At 39.2% G+C, this 15,984-nt stretch overlaps 1 protein-coding gene across 2 annotated transcripts in view; it reads right to left on the reverse strand.

Annotated features, from left to right (window-relative positions):
- Positions 1 to 15,984, reverse strand: part of TOP1 (DNA topoisomerase I) — an 88,783-nt gene that overhangs the window by 48,176 nt on the left and 24,623 nt on the right. For both annotated transcript variants that reach the window (XM_026503506.3, XM_057312525.1), the window contains one exon: positions 9,499 to 9,601. In XM_026503506.3, coding sequence (XP_026359291.1) covers positions 9,499 to 9,601 — 103 coding nt within the window. The remainder of the gene's footprint in view (positions 1 to 9,498; positions 9,602 to 15,984) is intronic.

Below are 15,984 nucleotides of genomic sequence, written 5' to 3' on the forward strand. Positions count from 1 at the left end.
TCAGAGACCAGAATGAGATGGAACTATCAATGTGCCTTTCCAAAGGAAACCACTCTCCTCTATTCCCAACTGTTCAGATAAAAGAGAGCAGGTATGGATTTTTATATACTAAGCGAGTTCAGATGATTCAGGACTGAGGACATCTTGTGGCACAAGGCATCCCACTGTAGACTTAACTGGGTTTATGAAGTCCTGAACACGATACTAACAAGTGTACTTGTCAAATGCGTTCCTGTCCCTGCCTCCAGAAATAGAGCACAGAGTACTGGGAGTCTTACCCCCTCATCCATAACTCCCATACTAGCAGGAGGGCTGGCAAAGAGCAAGACCCAATGTCAGTCTTTCCTAGAAAATCTACCTCAAGTAAGTAGCAAATGCATTTGGGGGACAAAGTCCTGTGACACAGAACCATGTCTAAGGCTGTGCACCATGGAAGGTTAGAGGCAGGATTTGGCCAGTGGTAGAAAATAGAGCCAATCTGGGATCAGTTAGATGGACTCATCATCATCATTCGGGATTTCCTAAAGTGTACCTCTTTTTCCAAAAGGCTTAAAACTAGTTTGACTTTCATGGTGGCTTAAAGAGCAGCATCTTTTCCACTGATAACGAATTGACATAAAGTCTGACCAAGGTAGAAGAGGAGTTCGTATGTTGACTGTTTGTTTTAAGAGATGTTACCCTCTTCTTTATACTGATCCTGCCACTTTTCCATACATAATAGACACAATATGTGAAAGTCACAAAATAAGCTTCAGTACAACTGAAGGCTACAATACTGGCCAGTTCAGAGGCAGTGCACAGATGACTGAAGCACTAGAAAAGCTTCAGTGGGGCTACAGAAGAAGAATAAACCAGAAGAAAGCTTACTACCACCCACAGGAAGAAACCCAAATATCTGAAGAAAAAATATATTTTGAGGTGCCTGGTGGCTCGATGGTTAAGCATCTGCCTTTAGCTCAGGTTATGATCCCAGGGTCCTGGGATAAAGCCCTCTGTCAGGCTCCCTGCTCAGCGGGGAGTTGACTTCTACCCTCCCCCCACTCTGCTCATGCTCTGTCTCTCTCACTCACTCTCTCTCAAATAGATAAAATCTTAAAAAAAAAGAAGAAGAAGAAGAAGAAGAAGAAGAAGAAGAAGAAGAAGAAGAAGAAGAAATAATACATTTTAAGAATGAGTGTAGTCTGGGATACACTGAAGGCCAAAATACAAATAGTAGCATTCCTAGAACCTCTGCAATGGTCACATTTTTGGATGAAATATGAGTTTCACTGTTAGAACTCTGGGAGAGAAAATATCAACTATTGGCCAGGTTCAGGAGCTGACTTCTTGGCTCAGGGCTCAAGTCTGTCTGGGAATAAGATCCACCACACTAGCAGAGCCTGGACAAGCAAAAGTCAATGCCAAAGAGAACAAATGGAAAGATTCAAAGCCACATCTCCAGAGTATTCATGCCTGTCTTATGCTTCATTTAGCTAAATTCCACTGAGGAAAAAGGTAACCTGTGCTATTTTTAAAGTGATAGTGAAACCTCTGGTCTGTGACTTCTGCTGAGGCTGAGCAAACAAAGAAGGTTGACCAGGGTTCCTGTAAGACATGAGGCAAGAGTGTAGAAGTAGGGAGATGGCAGTAGGAAGCTAGGAGGAAAAAGTATTCTCCTTTTGGCCTAGGAAGGCACTTGCTACCCCTTTAGGGGAAAAACAACAACAACAACAAACCTGTGTCTGATATTCTGGGAAGCTAGGATATTGGCCGTGGGAAACCATTTAAATCTATTAAGGAAAACAAAGTCTTGTCCTCTATCACCAATAAAAAAAAATACTTAACAGATATTTGAATAGCATTAAGTGTCACACACTCTTCTAAATAGTTTAAAATCCTCATAACAAAACTCTGAGGTAAGTATTAGTATCTTCATTTTACAGATGTGGAAACAGACACAAGAAAGGTTAAGTAACTCATCCAAGGAAATACCTCTAATGAGCGGTAACAAGGATTTAAGCTCAGGCAACCTAGCTCCAGAGTCATGCACTCGACTATTCTGTTACATGACTTCTCAAAAAAACAAAAAAGAAACACTGCCAGAGACAGAAGGAGGCTTTCTATCTTCTGAGAATAAGACTTAGCCACTAATGGCTAAGAGAATAACATCCCGCTACTGGCCCACTCCTCAGGGCAGCAGAGCCTAGCAGGGTCCAAACCAATGGGATCACAGGGGATTCCTACGGAAGAGGTTCAAGAGCTTTCAAGCTGTGGAGGGAGGAGAGATTCATGGCCCCTTCAAGAAAAGCAGGCAATTATGGCTTAAATAACATTTGCTAAATTAAAAATTCTAGGTAAATTCAAAAGTTGTCTCTGGGAAAAGAACGCAACAGTCAGTTCCTGAAAGGCTCTAAGAAATGAAGATTTCCTAATGCACATCACCATTACAGGTTACTAAACAAAATCACAAGAATTATGAAAACTTCGAGTGGAATGGAATTTTAGAAATTATTTATAGACCCCTCATGCCGTTGGTGGGTAAGTCCTCCATCTCCCTTTCTCAATTATTTTCAATGGCTTCTTGCTCCCTTCAGATTCAAGTCCCAACTTTGTGAAGTAACATTTAATAGTTTTGCCTCGACCTGCTTTTTTGGGCCCCATATTCTATCCCACCTTCCGTTAACCCTGGGTCCACCTAACTGGATTCTTCCCAGAGCAAAGTACATTACAGAGTGTCCATGTTTTTGTATTGCTTTTCTCACTGTCTGGAAATGCCATCTTTCTAGCCATCACCTTCCCTTGTCAAGATCTTAACTATCTTCCAGTGGCCGGCTCAAATACCCTTTCTACCGTGAACTCTTTAAAAAAAAAAAAAAAAAAAAGAGTATAGTTCAATATAATACAGCTAGATATAACTGAAAACTAGGGCTCCAAATTGGATGTTATCAATAAGTAACTACTAAATTAGATTAAAAGATTACCAAAATTGGCAGCTCTAATTTATCTGAATAATACTCTACTAGGATTTATGGTAATTACCACCACCATCATTTCAATTATTTAGTATGTTACTGTTTCCAAAGAGCTTTCATCTGCATAATTCCACTGAACTCTCCCCAACAAACAAAAGCTGGACCAGACCAATACTGCTATCAACACCTGACCAAAACAGAAAACGAGACCCAGAAGTTAAACGGCTTGAACTAGGACACACAACTAGCAAAATATAGGACACAGTTAGTAAATGATAATACCTGGCCTCTCAACTTCTATTTTTGTGTGCTTTTCACTATATCACTTTGAGTCCCACGTGAATGGTGATGGTACTTAGTTTCCTCCTTTCTAAACTACCCAACTTCTCTACCTGCTCAGGTTAACTGTCCATTTCTCCCCCCAGACACGTTGATATAGGGATGTGCAGATAAATGAAAGGCTTGGGCAAATAGCTCACAAATAAGGGAGCAAAAATGTCTTTTAAATTTGGTTCTATTAAGAAAAACTTCCCCTGAGAACTGGCTGCTTAATTCCAGTGCATTTTCCTAGGATCCTACATTCTCTCAATTCTAATTCAGGTAGAATTTGGAACTGAAAGGAAAGCAGAAACCAAAAGCATCCTTATCCTCAGACGTTTCTCGCACTGACTGCACAGATTAGCACTGCCGACATGGCTGGAAAAGCACTTCCCTTACTATTTCACAGCAGTGCTTTTCTGTCTTCCCTGGCTTTCCACACATTTGTCACTCCAGCCTGAGTGCCAGGCTTACAATTGGCAAGAGACAGTCAAAAACTAGCGGGGGGGGGGGGGGGGACTAGCAGGAAGAATCTTGTTTTTCACATATGAAGTCCTTTATTTCTAAAACCAACCTCCCCACAATTGCTTTTAATAATGTTGTTTATATAAGGTTTAGTACTGAAGATAATTTATGGCTAAGAATGCAACTTTTCAAGAAAAGTATCTGGTAAGATCCTACAAGCGAAGCCCAGTGATTCCTAAGCATCTAGAAAGAATATTCCTTTTGTTTCGTTTGGGAGGCTTTATGTATTTTTTAAAAGGACCTGAAGTACTAGATATTAATGCTAACAGAAAGAAGCAATGTCAAATACTAGAAAAAATTGTTTTTATTTGACTTTGGAAACTCTTCCTGCAATATTACAGGCCAAAAAGGCAATAGTCAGAGATGGGGTTTTCACGGGGTCAGAATTTAATGAAACTATTGCCAAAACCTTCAGGGACTCAGGGCCCGAAGAGAAACAGGCAGTGCCTGAAAGGATCTGGCATTTTAACATCTGAGCTGCCAACTACATGCATATGAGAAGGAGGTGCTTGCATTTACACAGTTTAGCTACACAACTAACCTTTCTTAGGGAAGATTTTTTTCTTTTTACTGAAAGGAATAACGCAGTGGAGAAAAACAGACAACAACTCAGAAGCCCTGGTCTCTCATCCTTGCCCTGCTAACACACCACCATGTGACTTCAGGCATGTCACTTCGGACTCCTGACCACACAGAGAGATAAGACAGAATGATCTTTTAATACCCTCTCCCTTATTTTGTACCTTAAGTAAGAACAATACAGGAGAAAGTATCTGAATAAGATGGGATCTCTTGAGGGATGGGTCCATATCCCATTCTCTCTCAGCAGAAAGGTTAGTTTCCCATTCTCTGACATTCTAAGTATGCAGCACATGTTACTATGTGGGAGAAAGAAGCCTCCTGGATTTGTGTCCTAAGTGTAGCCTGAGAAATGATTGATGCTAATATACTAGCAGAGGAGGAAAGACATGGAAACACATTAGTATAAAACCTGTTTTCTTGTAATAACAACAAAATCATGCCAGATTGATCAGCAAATACTGGAATAAGATGAAGCATTTTTTTTAAAAAAGACTTTATTTAATTTGAGAGAGAGAGAGAGCATGAGTGGGGGGAGGAACAGAGGGAGACAGAGAAGCAGACTCCCCTGAGCAGGGAGCCTGACACACCGCTTAATCCTGGTACTCCAGGATCACGCCCTGAATCGATGTAAGACACTTAACACACTGAGCTACACAGGTGCCTCTAAAAATAAGCATTTTTTTAAGAGAACATATTAAACCTTAAATATCGTGGGCTCCTCAGGGGTGACTGAACAATGGTCAAAGTTTCTTTAATCTGCTACAGAAGGAAAATGAAGAAGCCCAAAACTACTAGAAGATCAGAAGTCACTTAAAAAGGAACACAGTGTATAGGATTGTATTGAAATATAGATATATAACCAATACACTTGTTTGTTGCAATATCAGTAGAGGTCAAAACAGGAAGTATTTAAAAGTCTGTTTACAACACATCATCTGGTTAAACTGTCTTAAACTTACTCACATGTGAATTAGAGATTCAGGGCTAGACTTAGTCATGTGTAAACAGCAACCCAGGCCAGGTTTTTCCAATGCCTCTTGGCAAACAGGTTATTATTTCTTAAGTATTCTGATTAGAAATGAAGAAAATACTAAAAGGCACAAAATTGTGTTAGAACAAATTCCTGCATTTGCCTATGCTATAATCTTAGAAAAGTATGCTTGATAAAGGTACAAAATACCACCTCCTAGTATTTGTGAAACAGTTCACAGTTAAAGAGCTTTTATACTGACTTTTTTACTGACTCCCCTAGGTCCCCTCTGAAGCGTGTATTCATATGCGGGAATATGCGGGAACCTAACCTAAGCTGATGGACCAGGATGAGGCTTTCTTCTAGATGAAGGTGATTAAGCTACAATGGGACCTTCCAAGAAAAATGACACCAAAACCATATCCTTTATTTTTGGTAAAACAGAGCAGGACCTAACTGATATCCCAAAGCCTTTTACACCACTTCTACCTAATCTTTTCTCTCAGAATGATAAATTTTGGTTGGTGAGGGGCACCTGGGTGGCTCAGTCGTTAAGCGTCTGCCTTCCGCTCAGGGCGTGATCCTGGCATTATGGGATCGAGCCCCGCATCAGACTCCTCCACTGGGAGCCTGCTTCTTCCTCTCCCACTCCCCCTGCTTGTGTTCCCTCTCTCGCTGGCTGTCTCTCTGTCAAATAAATAAATAAAATCTTTAAAAAAAAAATTTTTTTTTTTGGTTGGTGAAATCAGATGTGCCAGAGAAATTTAAAAGTTTATGTTTTAAATATTAGCCTTTATTTTTTGTAAAGTTTTTTTTTGGACAGATTCACAGAAATTAGCATTTCTTTATAAGCATTTTCCTCGGGTGATGAAGTTCTTCATGGTCAAAGATTACCTCATTTTTTTTGGTACTTCACATCAACCAGCACAGGATAAACATGGCAGGCAGAATAAAAGTACTTGTTTGACATGATCCAGCAATTCTACTCCTAAGTATTTAACCAAAGAATTGAAAGCAGAGACGCAAATACTTGTACACCCATGTTCAAAGCAGTGTTATTCATGATAGCCAAAAGATGGAAACAACCCACAGATCCGTCAACACACCAAGAGATTTTTTAAATGTGGTGTAGACACACAATGGGAGTATTATTCAGCCATAAAAGAGGAATGGAATCCTGATATGCGCCAACGTGGATAAACCTTGAAAACCTTAAGATTAAGGGAAATAAGCCAGACACAAAAAGGATAAATATTTTGTGATACCACTTACATGAGATACTAGAAGAGGTAAATTCATGGAGACAGAAAGTAGACTAGAAGGTGCCAAGGGATGGGGGGGGGGGGTGGGAGGAGAATGGGAAGGTATTGTTTAACGGGCTCGGAGACTATTTGGGATGATGAAAATACTTCTGAAGATGAACACTGGTGATGGTTGTACAATACCGTGAATATACTTAATGCCACTTCAAAATGGCAAACAAACAAAACAAAACAACAAAAACCCCAGCAAAACACGTTATGTATATTTTACCAAAAACAGTAAAAACTTGTTTGCAAAATGGGATGGCCAAGGGAAACAATCCTGTACATTAAGACTACATGAAAAGAAGACAGAAGATGGTAATTAGTGTACCCACAGGTCATCCACTCACTTATTTAATACATACAGATTAGTTAAGTGCCAGCTATCTGCCAGATACCATACTAAGCCTTGAGAATGTAAAATGAATGAAACAGACTTCAACTCTGCTCTCAGAGACCTTAAGAGTCTAAAGAGGAATACAGAGAAGTAAAGAGATAATCACAACACCAATGCAACTTGGCAATTACTATGATAAGAATATATTCAAGGTGCCAGAGAACACACAGAAGTGGCACTCAATATGAGGGGGTGGGCAGAAAGGACACCTAAAAGAAGTCAAGTCTAAGCTGCAACAAAAAGGATGATATTAAGAGGGCAACAGAGTACTCCAGAACCAGTAATAGCATGTTTAAAGGCCTGGGGGTATCAGAAAACATGTTGTGTTTGAGGAACTGAGAAGTTCCACGAGACTGGATATGGAATATGAGAGAAGTGTCAATGGCAAGAGAGGTAGCAGAAAGAAAGACCCAAAGACAGAGAACTGCTATGTGCACTGGAAGGAAGAGATGAGAAAGGTGGCCAGAAAGGTGGAAAAGGACAGAGGCATGAAAAGCAAGGCAAGTGGTTTTAAGGAGGAGGGCTGGGCCCAGAATATGGAGTATCGAGGCAAATGTTCCATGTGCCAAAAATCCGTATTCTGCTGTTGCTGAGTGGAATATTTTATAAATTTCATTCAAATCAAGTTAGTTGGTGATGTTCAAGTCTTCTACATCGTAATGATTTTCTCTTGCTTATACTGTCAATTGAGAAAGAGGCAGTAAAATTTGACTGTAAATATAAATTGTCTATTTCTCTCTGTAGTTCTATCAGTTTTTACTTCATGTATTTTAAGGCTCTGATATTAGTATATAAACATTTATAATTGTTATGTCCTCCTAACTGGTTCCTTTTTATCTTTATGAAATGAACTTCTTTATTCTTGGCAATATTCTTTACTCTCAAATCTACTTTGGTAGATATGAATATGGGCTGAAGAACTATAAACTGGAGAAGAAAAGATACATGTGAACTGAGACTGGTTTCAACTACTGGCATTAAATTCACCAGAGTAATGAAAATGAAAACTAGATGACAGAGTCGTAAGAAATGAGTGAGTGGTGAGGGGAAAAAAGACACAGGAGTGGTAGATGATACATAAAGTAATGTCCCCACTAGAGAAAATCTGGTTATTTTAATGATTCATAAAGACTTATTCATAAAAAGAATTCATTAGAAATATCTTAAAATTTTTAATGGTTCATAAAAAGAACAGACTTAGAAAGCAATTCTCACTTTTAACTTGTCTGTAGACAATAAGCCAAGCTAATGAAGCAGTTCTAAGAGACTCTAGGCTGGAGGCACTTGTTCAAATGCAAGACTAATCTTTACATTCCCTTTTAACAAAACTTAGGCCACTCTGGGAATAACAGATAGCATTCTCCCCAACAACCGCCTTTAACTCAAAATGGAAGCATTAAGTCCTTATTTTCAACAAGGGGTCCCATATCCAAAGATACCCTAAGTCTTTGGGTTTAACCACTTGCTTCCTGCAGCAAAAAGGGAGCAAAACAAAGAAGAAAACATCTTTCTGAGGCCTGAATCCCAGGGCAGCACTACTGAGTTTCATTTATATTGGTGGTCATTAGCTTCTGTGAGAGCTGAACACTTCTGATAATCTGATGAAACTAAGAATGCTCTCTCCAGAAAAATCTCATATACCCAACTTTTTGCCTATGATTTTAGGGGCTCAAAGATCATAGAAGCCCAAGGTAAGAATTTTTAATTTATACCCACTAAAGTACAGAAAGAATAAAAATATATACATATATCCAGTCACCAATCCAGTCATCTTTTCTCAAGGCAAGTTCAATGGATATCATGTGTTACAATCAATCCACAGCTGACTTAGTTAAAAATTATATATATGTATTTTTTTGAGAGGGAGACAGGCAGAGAAAGAAGGAGAGAGAGAATCTTAAGCAGGCTCCATGCCCAGCACAGAGCCCAAAGCGGGGCTCAATCTCACAATCCTGAAATCATGACCTGAGATGAAATCAAGTGTCAGACCCTAAACCAACTAAGCCACCCAGGTGCCCCCCCCCATTTTACTTTTTTAAAAAATTTTATTTATTTGAGAAAGAGAGTGAGAAAGCATGAGTGGGGAGAAGAGCAGAGGGAGAAGGAGAAGCAGACTCCCTGCAGAGCAGGGAGCCCTGAGATCATGATCTGAGCTGAAGGTAGACGCTTAAGCAACTGAGCCACCAGGCGCCTCCCCCCACCAATTTTATTTTTAATGAGCTACATATTGAAGGAAAATTAATCATACTTGCTTTGTACATCTTGTTCTGAACAACAACATCCCCAGTAAGGCCTGAATTATCAAGTTTATACTCTTAGCAACTCTGGAATCAAATACAGACTCTGCTATCCATGCTATTTACCTGTGTCTCAAGTTCAGTCCTATTCCAGGTGAGCCAAGCCAGTCAACCCACTGCCAAATGATGAGGGACTTGCTGGTTTAACCCTTACCTGTTGCTGTGTTTGGACTTTTCTCGGTCCTTCTCCTTGTCTTTCTTGTGCTCTTTGTGCCGGTGTTCTCGATCTTTGTGTTTATCTTTGTGTTTATGAGAATCTGCAACCGTAAGAGATGAGTCAGTTAAGAGGAGTCATGAGCTATCTCCTGCTCACCTACCTTGACAAGCTGGTCAAAAAGCACAGGACTCAAATGGCAAGGTAGCCATAAGAGCACATTTCACTGGATGGAAAGGTTTCACAAAGCTGCTCAGACAAGGCATTCCGTTACCCTGCCTCTAAAACCAAGACAGGGGCGCCTGGGTGGCACAGCGGTTAAGCGTCTGCCTTCGGCTCAGGGCGTGATCCCGGCATTATGGGATCGAGCCCCACATCAGGCTCCTCCGCTATGAGCCTGCTTCTTGCTCTCCCACTCCCCCTGCTTGTGTTCCCTCTCTCACTGGCTGTCTCTATCTCTGTCGAATAAATAAATAAAGTCTTTAAAAAAATAAAATAAAAATAAAACCAAGACAAGTGTTACAAACATGAAGGGGAAAAAGGAATTAATTCTACTGTAAAAGGAAGCAATAGTTTAGCATTCTTCTCCCTAGATCTGGTACTACTGAGACTAAATCATAAATGATACAAAAGGATAAATCTTGAACACTGACTCTCAAGGTCAAATGGTTATCTATGTAAGTTCTGGAAAAATCCAAACCTCGAGATATTTTTTAAAAAGATATGTTTTTATTTATTTATTTTTAAAAGATTTTATTTATTATTTATTTGACAGAGAGAGAACATGAGCAAACACAAGCAGGGGGAGAGGCAGAAGGAGAGGGAGAAGCAGGCTCCCCGCTGAGCAGGGAGCCCGATGCGGGGCTCAATCCCAGGACACTGGGATCATGACCTGAGCCGAAGGCAGACGCCTAGTGGACTGAGCCACCCAGGCACCCTAAGAGATATGTTTCTTAATCAACTATAATAAAGTATAATTTCTATGCAGTAAAATATATACATTTCAAAGATACATCACCCGAGAAAGTTTCCCTTATGCCATCCCCAGTCAATCCCAATTTTTCACCCCCACACAAAGCAACCAATAATTTGCTAGCACTGTAGATTAGATTATGCCCAAAGCTTTATATAAATGAAATCCTACAGGATTCACTCTTGTGTCTGACTTCTTAGCATGTTATTTTTGACATTCATCCATGCTGCTGGATGTATCAGTAGTTGGTTAAGATTTTACAGCTGAGTAGAATCCCACTGTTATGGATATACTGCAATTTACTTATCCACTCACTTGTTGACATACATTTGAGTCGTTTCTAGGCATTGGTTATTATGAATAAATCTGCTATGAACATTCAGATACAAGTCTTTGTGTAGACACGTTTTCATTTCTTTTTGGTACATACCTAGTAGTGAAATCACTGGGTCATTTGGTAAGTGTAACTTTAACTTTATACAAAACTGCCAAACTGTTTTCCAAAATGGTTGTACTGGTTGTACTATGATACATTCCCACCAAAATGCGTTAGATTTCCAACTGCTATAAATACTCTAACACCTTGTATTATCAATCTTTAATTTCAGCCATTCTAGCAGGTATGTAGTGCTATCTCACTGCTGTTTTAATCCAGTTTCCTAATTAAATAATGGGCACCTTTCCATTTGCTTATTGGCCACTCTTCTTTGATCACATATCTCTGAATCTTTTGCTCATTTTTAAAATATTTGTCTTATTACTGAATTTAGTAAGAGTTCTTTATACACTGTAATCATAATTTTTTTGTTAGATATATATATTATGAATTTTTGTTCACAAAAAATACTGTGAGTTTTACAGAAGTAAAGGATAGGGTACATTTTTTTAATTTATAAAGATGTCCAATTGTAGCACCATTTTTTGAAAAGATGGCCCTTTTCTCCCACTGAATTGTTTTGGCCTATCTACTGAAAATGGAGTGGCCACATTATCGCAAGTCTATTTCTGGACTCTATTCTACCCATACACAAACACACACTATTTTGATTACTATAGCTTCACAGTTAGTTCTGAAATCAGGTTATAAGACTACTTTAGTCTTGTTCTTTTTCAAAACTGTTTTGGCTATTCTGTGTCTTCTGCATTTCATAGAAGTTTTAGATTCAGTTTGCCAATTTCCAAAAAGAAGAAAAGCCAGCTGGGAAGTTTGTGTTCATAGGACAATTTGGAGAAAAATGACATCAAAACGTTGTGTCTTTTGATCCATGAACATGGTCTCTCTGTCCACGTATTTATGTTGGTGACTCTCAAATTTATTGTGTATCACAATTATCCCAAGAGCCTATTAAAAATGTGGCTCACTGAGCTGAGGTCACCCCAATGTTGAATATAAATCAACTGGAAGTTTATATACCCAACACATGTGTGATGGTTTTAAAATCTAACAGTCCAACAGATACTTTGATATTCCTCTGTCCAAGATGTATGGCCTAATCTTCTTTTCTCTGAGTACAGGCTAGACTTAGAAACTCATTCCTAAAAAAACAGGGTAAGATGGAAATGTCAGTATGTGACTTCTGCCACCAGGTCATAAAAGGCCCTGGATCTTTCTCCTTGCTCTGGGGGAAGCCAGGTGCCATACTGTTAGGACACTCAAGCAGCCCTAGTGGAGAGGCCCATGTGGTGAGAAACTGCCATATAAGTAAACCATCTTGGAAGTAGGTCCTCCAGTTTCAGGTAAAGTCTTTGGACAACTGCAATCTCATGACAGACCCTAAGCCAAAATCACCCAGCGAAGCTGTTCCTGGATTTCTGGCTCACAGAAACTATTTGAGAAAACAAGTGTTTGTTGTTTTAAGCTGTGAACTTTGAGGTAACACGTTTTGTGTAACAACAGATAACTAATAAAAATGTATAGGTAGTGTATGTACTCATCCCTTTCCTGGCTCACAGCAAAAAAAAGTCACATTTGACATAATCCACTAAGCATCTATTCTGTGCCAGACCCTAAGGAAACAAAAATTTGATGACCATGTCCCTAGCTATAAGAAATTTTCATCCCACAGAGTTGGGAAAAATAAAATCATATGGTGTCAAAAAAAAAAAATCAGGACTTGAACCCAATCTTCCATGTAGCATAGAGAATCCTCTAACTTCTAAAAGTCTCAAGTCTAGAATTGTAAAATGCTAAGTCAATCCAATACACAAAGGTGGTGGCCCCTGTTCACTTGACAGTAATATATACCCATATGACATATGCCCCAAACTAAGGACTTAACCATAATAATAACAAAACATAGCCACTATCTCTACAACCTGGAATGAAATCTGTGTTATTTGAATTTGTTTATAGGTCAGATTTAACAAATAAGAAACAGAACATCAGGATCTGCTATTATGGCCCAAGAGTATGGCAGGGACATAATTTTTTTTAATTGCTCTGTGCATAATTCAACAAACACATAAACAAACAATATGAAAAAGACTAGAAGACAGACACCCAAATGTTAAAAGTAGTTATCTGTGGGTGGTAAATTTATGAGCAAACTGAGATTTTGTGTGTATACTCTGCCTTGTTTTCCAACTTTTCCCCCATGATGAATCACTTTTACAATAAAAAATAAGTTATTTTAAAAAATCACCAAGACTTATCAAAGATTTGACAACTACATGTGTATATAAGGAAAAGGCAGTTTAATTCACTAAAAAGCATTTAAACTTAAAGAAAAAGGTTAATAAGTAAAAGATGAACTGAAAGTAATTTCAGGTAGGTTTCAGATACCTAGTCTCTAACCTTCTCTTTTTAAGGGCACAAAATTTCAAAACTGATTTTAGAGCCAGGTCCCCAAGTCTTTTAAAGCAAATGCTAATCTAAAAACTCAAAACCAAAATGTCTGGTAAGAAACTTAAGGCTGTAGCTGACTAATTCCAGGGATACAAATATGACCTAGGTCAAAGATGTGAATCCCAAGTGCCCTTAATTTCAAAAGAAGGTAGTACATGTCTGTCATATGCTCAAACTGTGCTATGTGTGATGTGACAGGTACCAAAAAGTTTAATATATCACAACTTCAAATATCTGAATGGCCATAGTATAGCTCCACGGCAGGCTCAGTCCTCTAAGAAGAAATGACAAGTAAAACAAAATGGGGTGACTACAGAACACCAACATCATATAAACAAATGAAATTACCAACTGACAGAGAAATGTAGAGATGATCTACACTAGGGTAAACTGATAGAGAAATAACCCCTACAGACGCATACAGAAGTACTTCCAGGTGAATGATGTCTGGAATTTGCTTTAAAATATCCTCAGAACCTCCCCCCCCCCGGAAAAAATCTGGGGGATATGGAGAAAGATAAAACAAGATTGGCAAAAAGTGGGGCAGAAGTGGGGTATACGTATAAGACATACAGGGAGTTCATTATTTTACTCTCTCTACGGCTGTTCATGTTTGAAGCTTTTAATAACAAAAAGCTAAACGCTATCTTTAAGCTTCTTCCCTTCCAATCCCTATTTTTTCTTATTACATAAGGATACAACAAGGAAAAGACTAGCTTAGTCCAAGAGAGGATTTGCGTTAAGGAGCAGGAAGAGAAAGATAAAGTTTGGTAGATAACATTAACCCAAGAGCAAGGTTTCCTACTCTAAGGATGACAGGAGCCACTTCAAGCAAAAACAGAACAAAATAAAAGCCATACTTAAGGAAGATTAATTGAAGGGCAATGTGGGTAGAAAGGTAAAAGCAATATAACTAGCTACCGGTTTTTTGGGTTTTTAAAATTTATTTGACAGAGAGAGAGAGACAGCCAGCAAGAGAGGGAACACAAGCAGGGGGAGTGGGAGAGGAAGAAGCAGGCTCCCAGTGGAGCAGGAAGCCCGATGCGGGGCTCGATCCCAGGACCCTCGGGTCACACCCTGAGCCAGAAGGCAGATGCTTCACGACTGAGCCACCCAGGCACCCCTAGCTACCGGTTTTTTAAGCAGTCTTCCAGGAACTCCATAAACTGGTTGTGTATAATAAATAAATTCAGAGGAAGAATCAAAGAAGACTCAAAGTGTTTGGGTCCAAGTGATTAGCGGAACAAGGTACTTTCGCAGACACAGGAAGCTGTGCAGAACAAAGATGGGGGAGAGGAGGAAAAGACTGGAGAAATGATGAAGCTAACTGAAGTCATAGATTGTACAGTTAAGACAACAGTAGAACATCTGACTAAAGATGCTGGTCAAGAGAGAAGCCAGTAAGTGAGAAAGTGAAGCCAATAAGAGCAAACTGATCTATATCCCTCACAGTAAAAATATTTATAGACAGTAGATGAATGGCCTTAAAGATTACTTCAAGTAAGTATGTACCCTTTCCCCTTAACTGGAATTCATCTAAGATTAGACTGTTAAAATGTTTTGGAGAGGGGCGCCTGGGTGGCACAGCGGTTAAGCGTCTGCCTTCGGCTCAGGGCGTGATCCCGGAGTTATGGGATCGAGCCCCACATCAGGCTCTTCTGCTGTGAGCCTGCTTCTTCCTCTCCCACTCCCCCTGCTTGTGTTCCCTCTCTCGCTGGCTGTCTCTATCTCTGTCGAATAAATAAATAAAATCTTTTAAAAAAATGTTTTGGAGAAAGGATCTTGCCACTTCAAGCATCTGTTAAGTCAAAAAGAACTGTGTTGAACTTGACTGATAGATTAGAAATGAAAGATGCAGCTACTGCATATAAAATCAGCAGAAAACCTCATTCATTGTGAATTCAGGTCACCTAATAACCTGACAACTGTTCCAAATGCATGCATTAAAAAATATGAGATGAAGACATGGGAGAAGACCCCTGAAATAAGGCAGCCCTAAGAAAACAGAAGACATATAACAACGAATTCCTTTCACTCTAACTTAATTGAAGTTACTCCATAAGGATAAGTAGGTAAATGAATAGCTAGAATAGGAACATCTTTTGTTATTCTTATCTAATGTGTTCCTTGAGGTTAATAAAGATTTTAAGTAAAGAGACTTCCAAATGACAAGAGAGGAAAGCATCTGTGTTTTCTCAGGACGTATTCTCAGGAAAAACTGCTGCTAGCATAACATAAGGACTTGCCGGTTAATGTGCAAAAGAAAAGGAAATCTTTTACTACTGGATTCAGAATTATATTCTTAGGGTTAATTCAGTTTACAACTGTTTTTCGTATCTTCTTAAATCCAAAGTGCCCTGCTAAAGACTCATCAGACGTGAACTCAACCCTCACAGAGCTGACAATCCAGCAGGGTAATTATGATATGAAGCCAAACAACCATGGCCCAAGGCACTCAAGAGAAAAGGGGCACTAATTTATATGCTAGAACCATGCTAGAGTACTTAGAAACACTGTTTTACTCAATTTTCTTACCACTCTTACGATAAGGAAATAGCATCATTTCACAAAAGACAAAAGAGTAATAGCTATCTCCCACTAAGTGCATACTCTCTGTGAGGTAGTATGCCTCATGGGTCATCTCTGGTTTCCACAACTCTGGGTGGTG

The sequence above is a fragment of the Ursus arctos genome, unplaced genomic scaffold (genome assembly GCF_023065955.2).
Source record: "Ursus arctos isolate Adak ecotype North America unplaced genomic scaffold, UrsArc2.0 scaffold_16, whole genome shotgun sequence".
Classification (NCBI taxonomy): Eukaryota; Metazoa; Chordata; class Mammalia; order Carnivora; family Ursidae; genus Ursus; species Ursus arctos.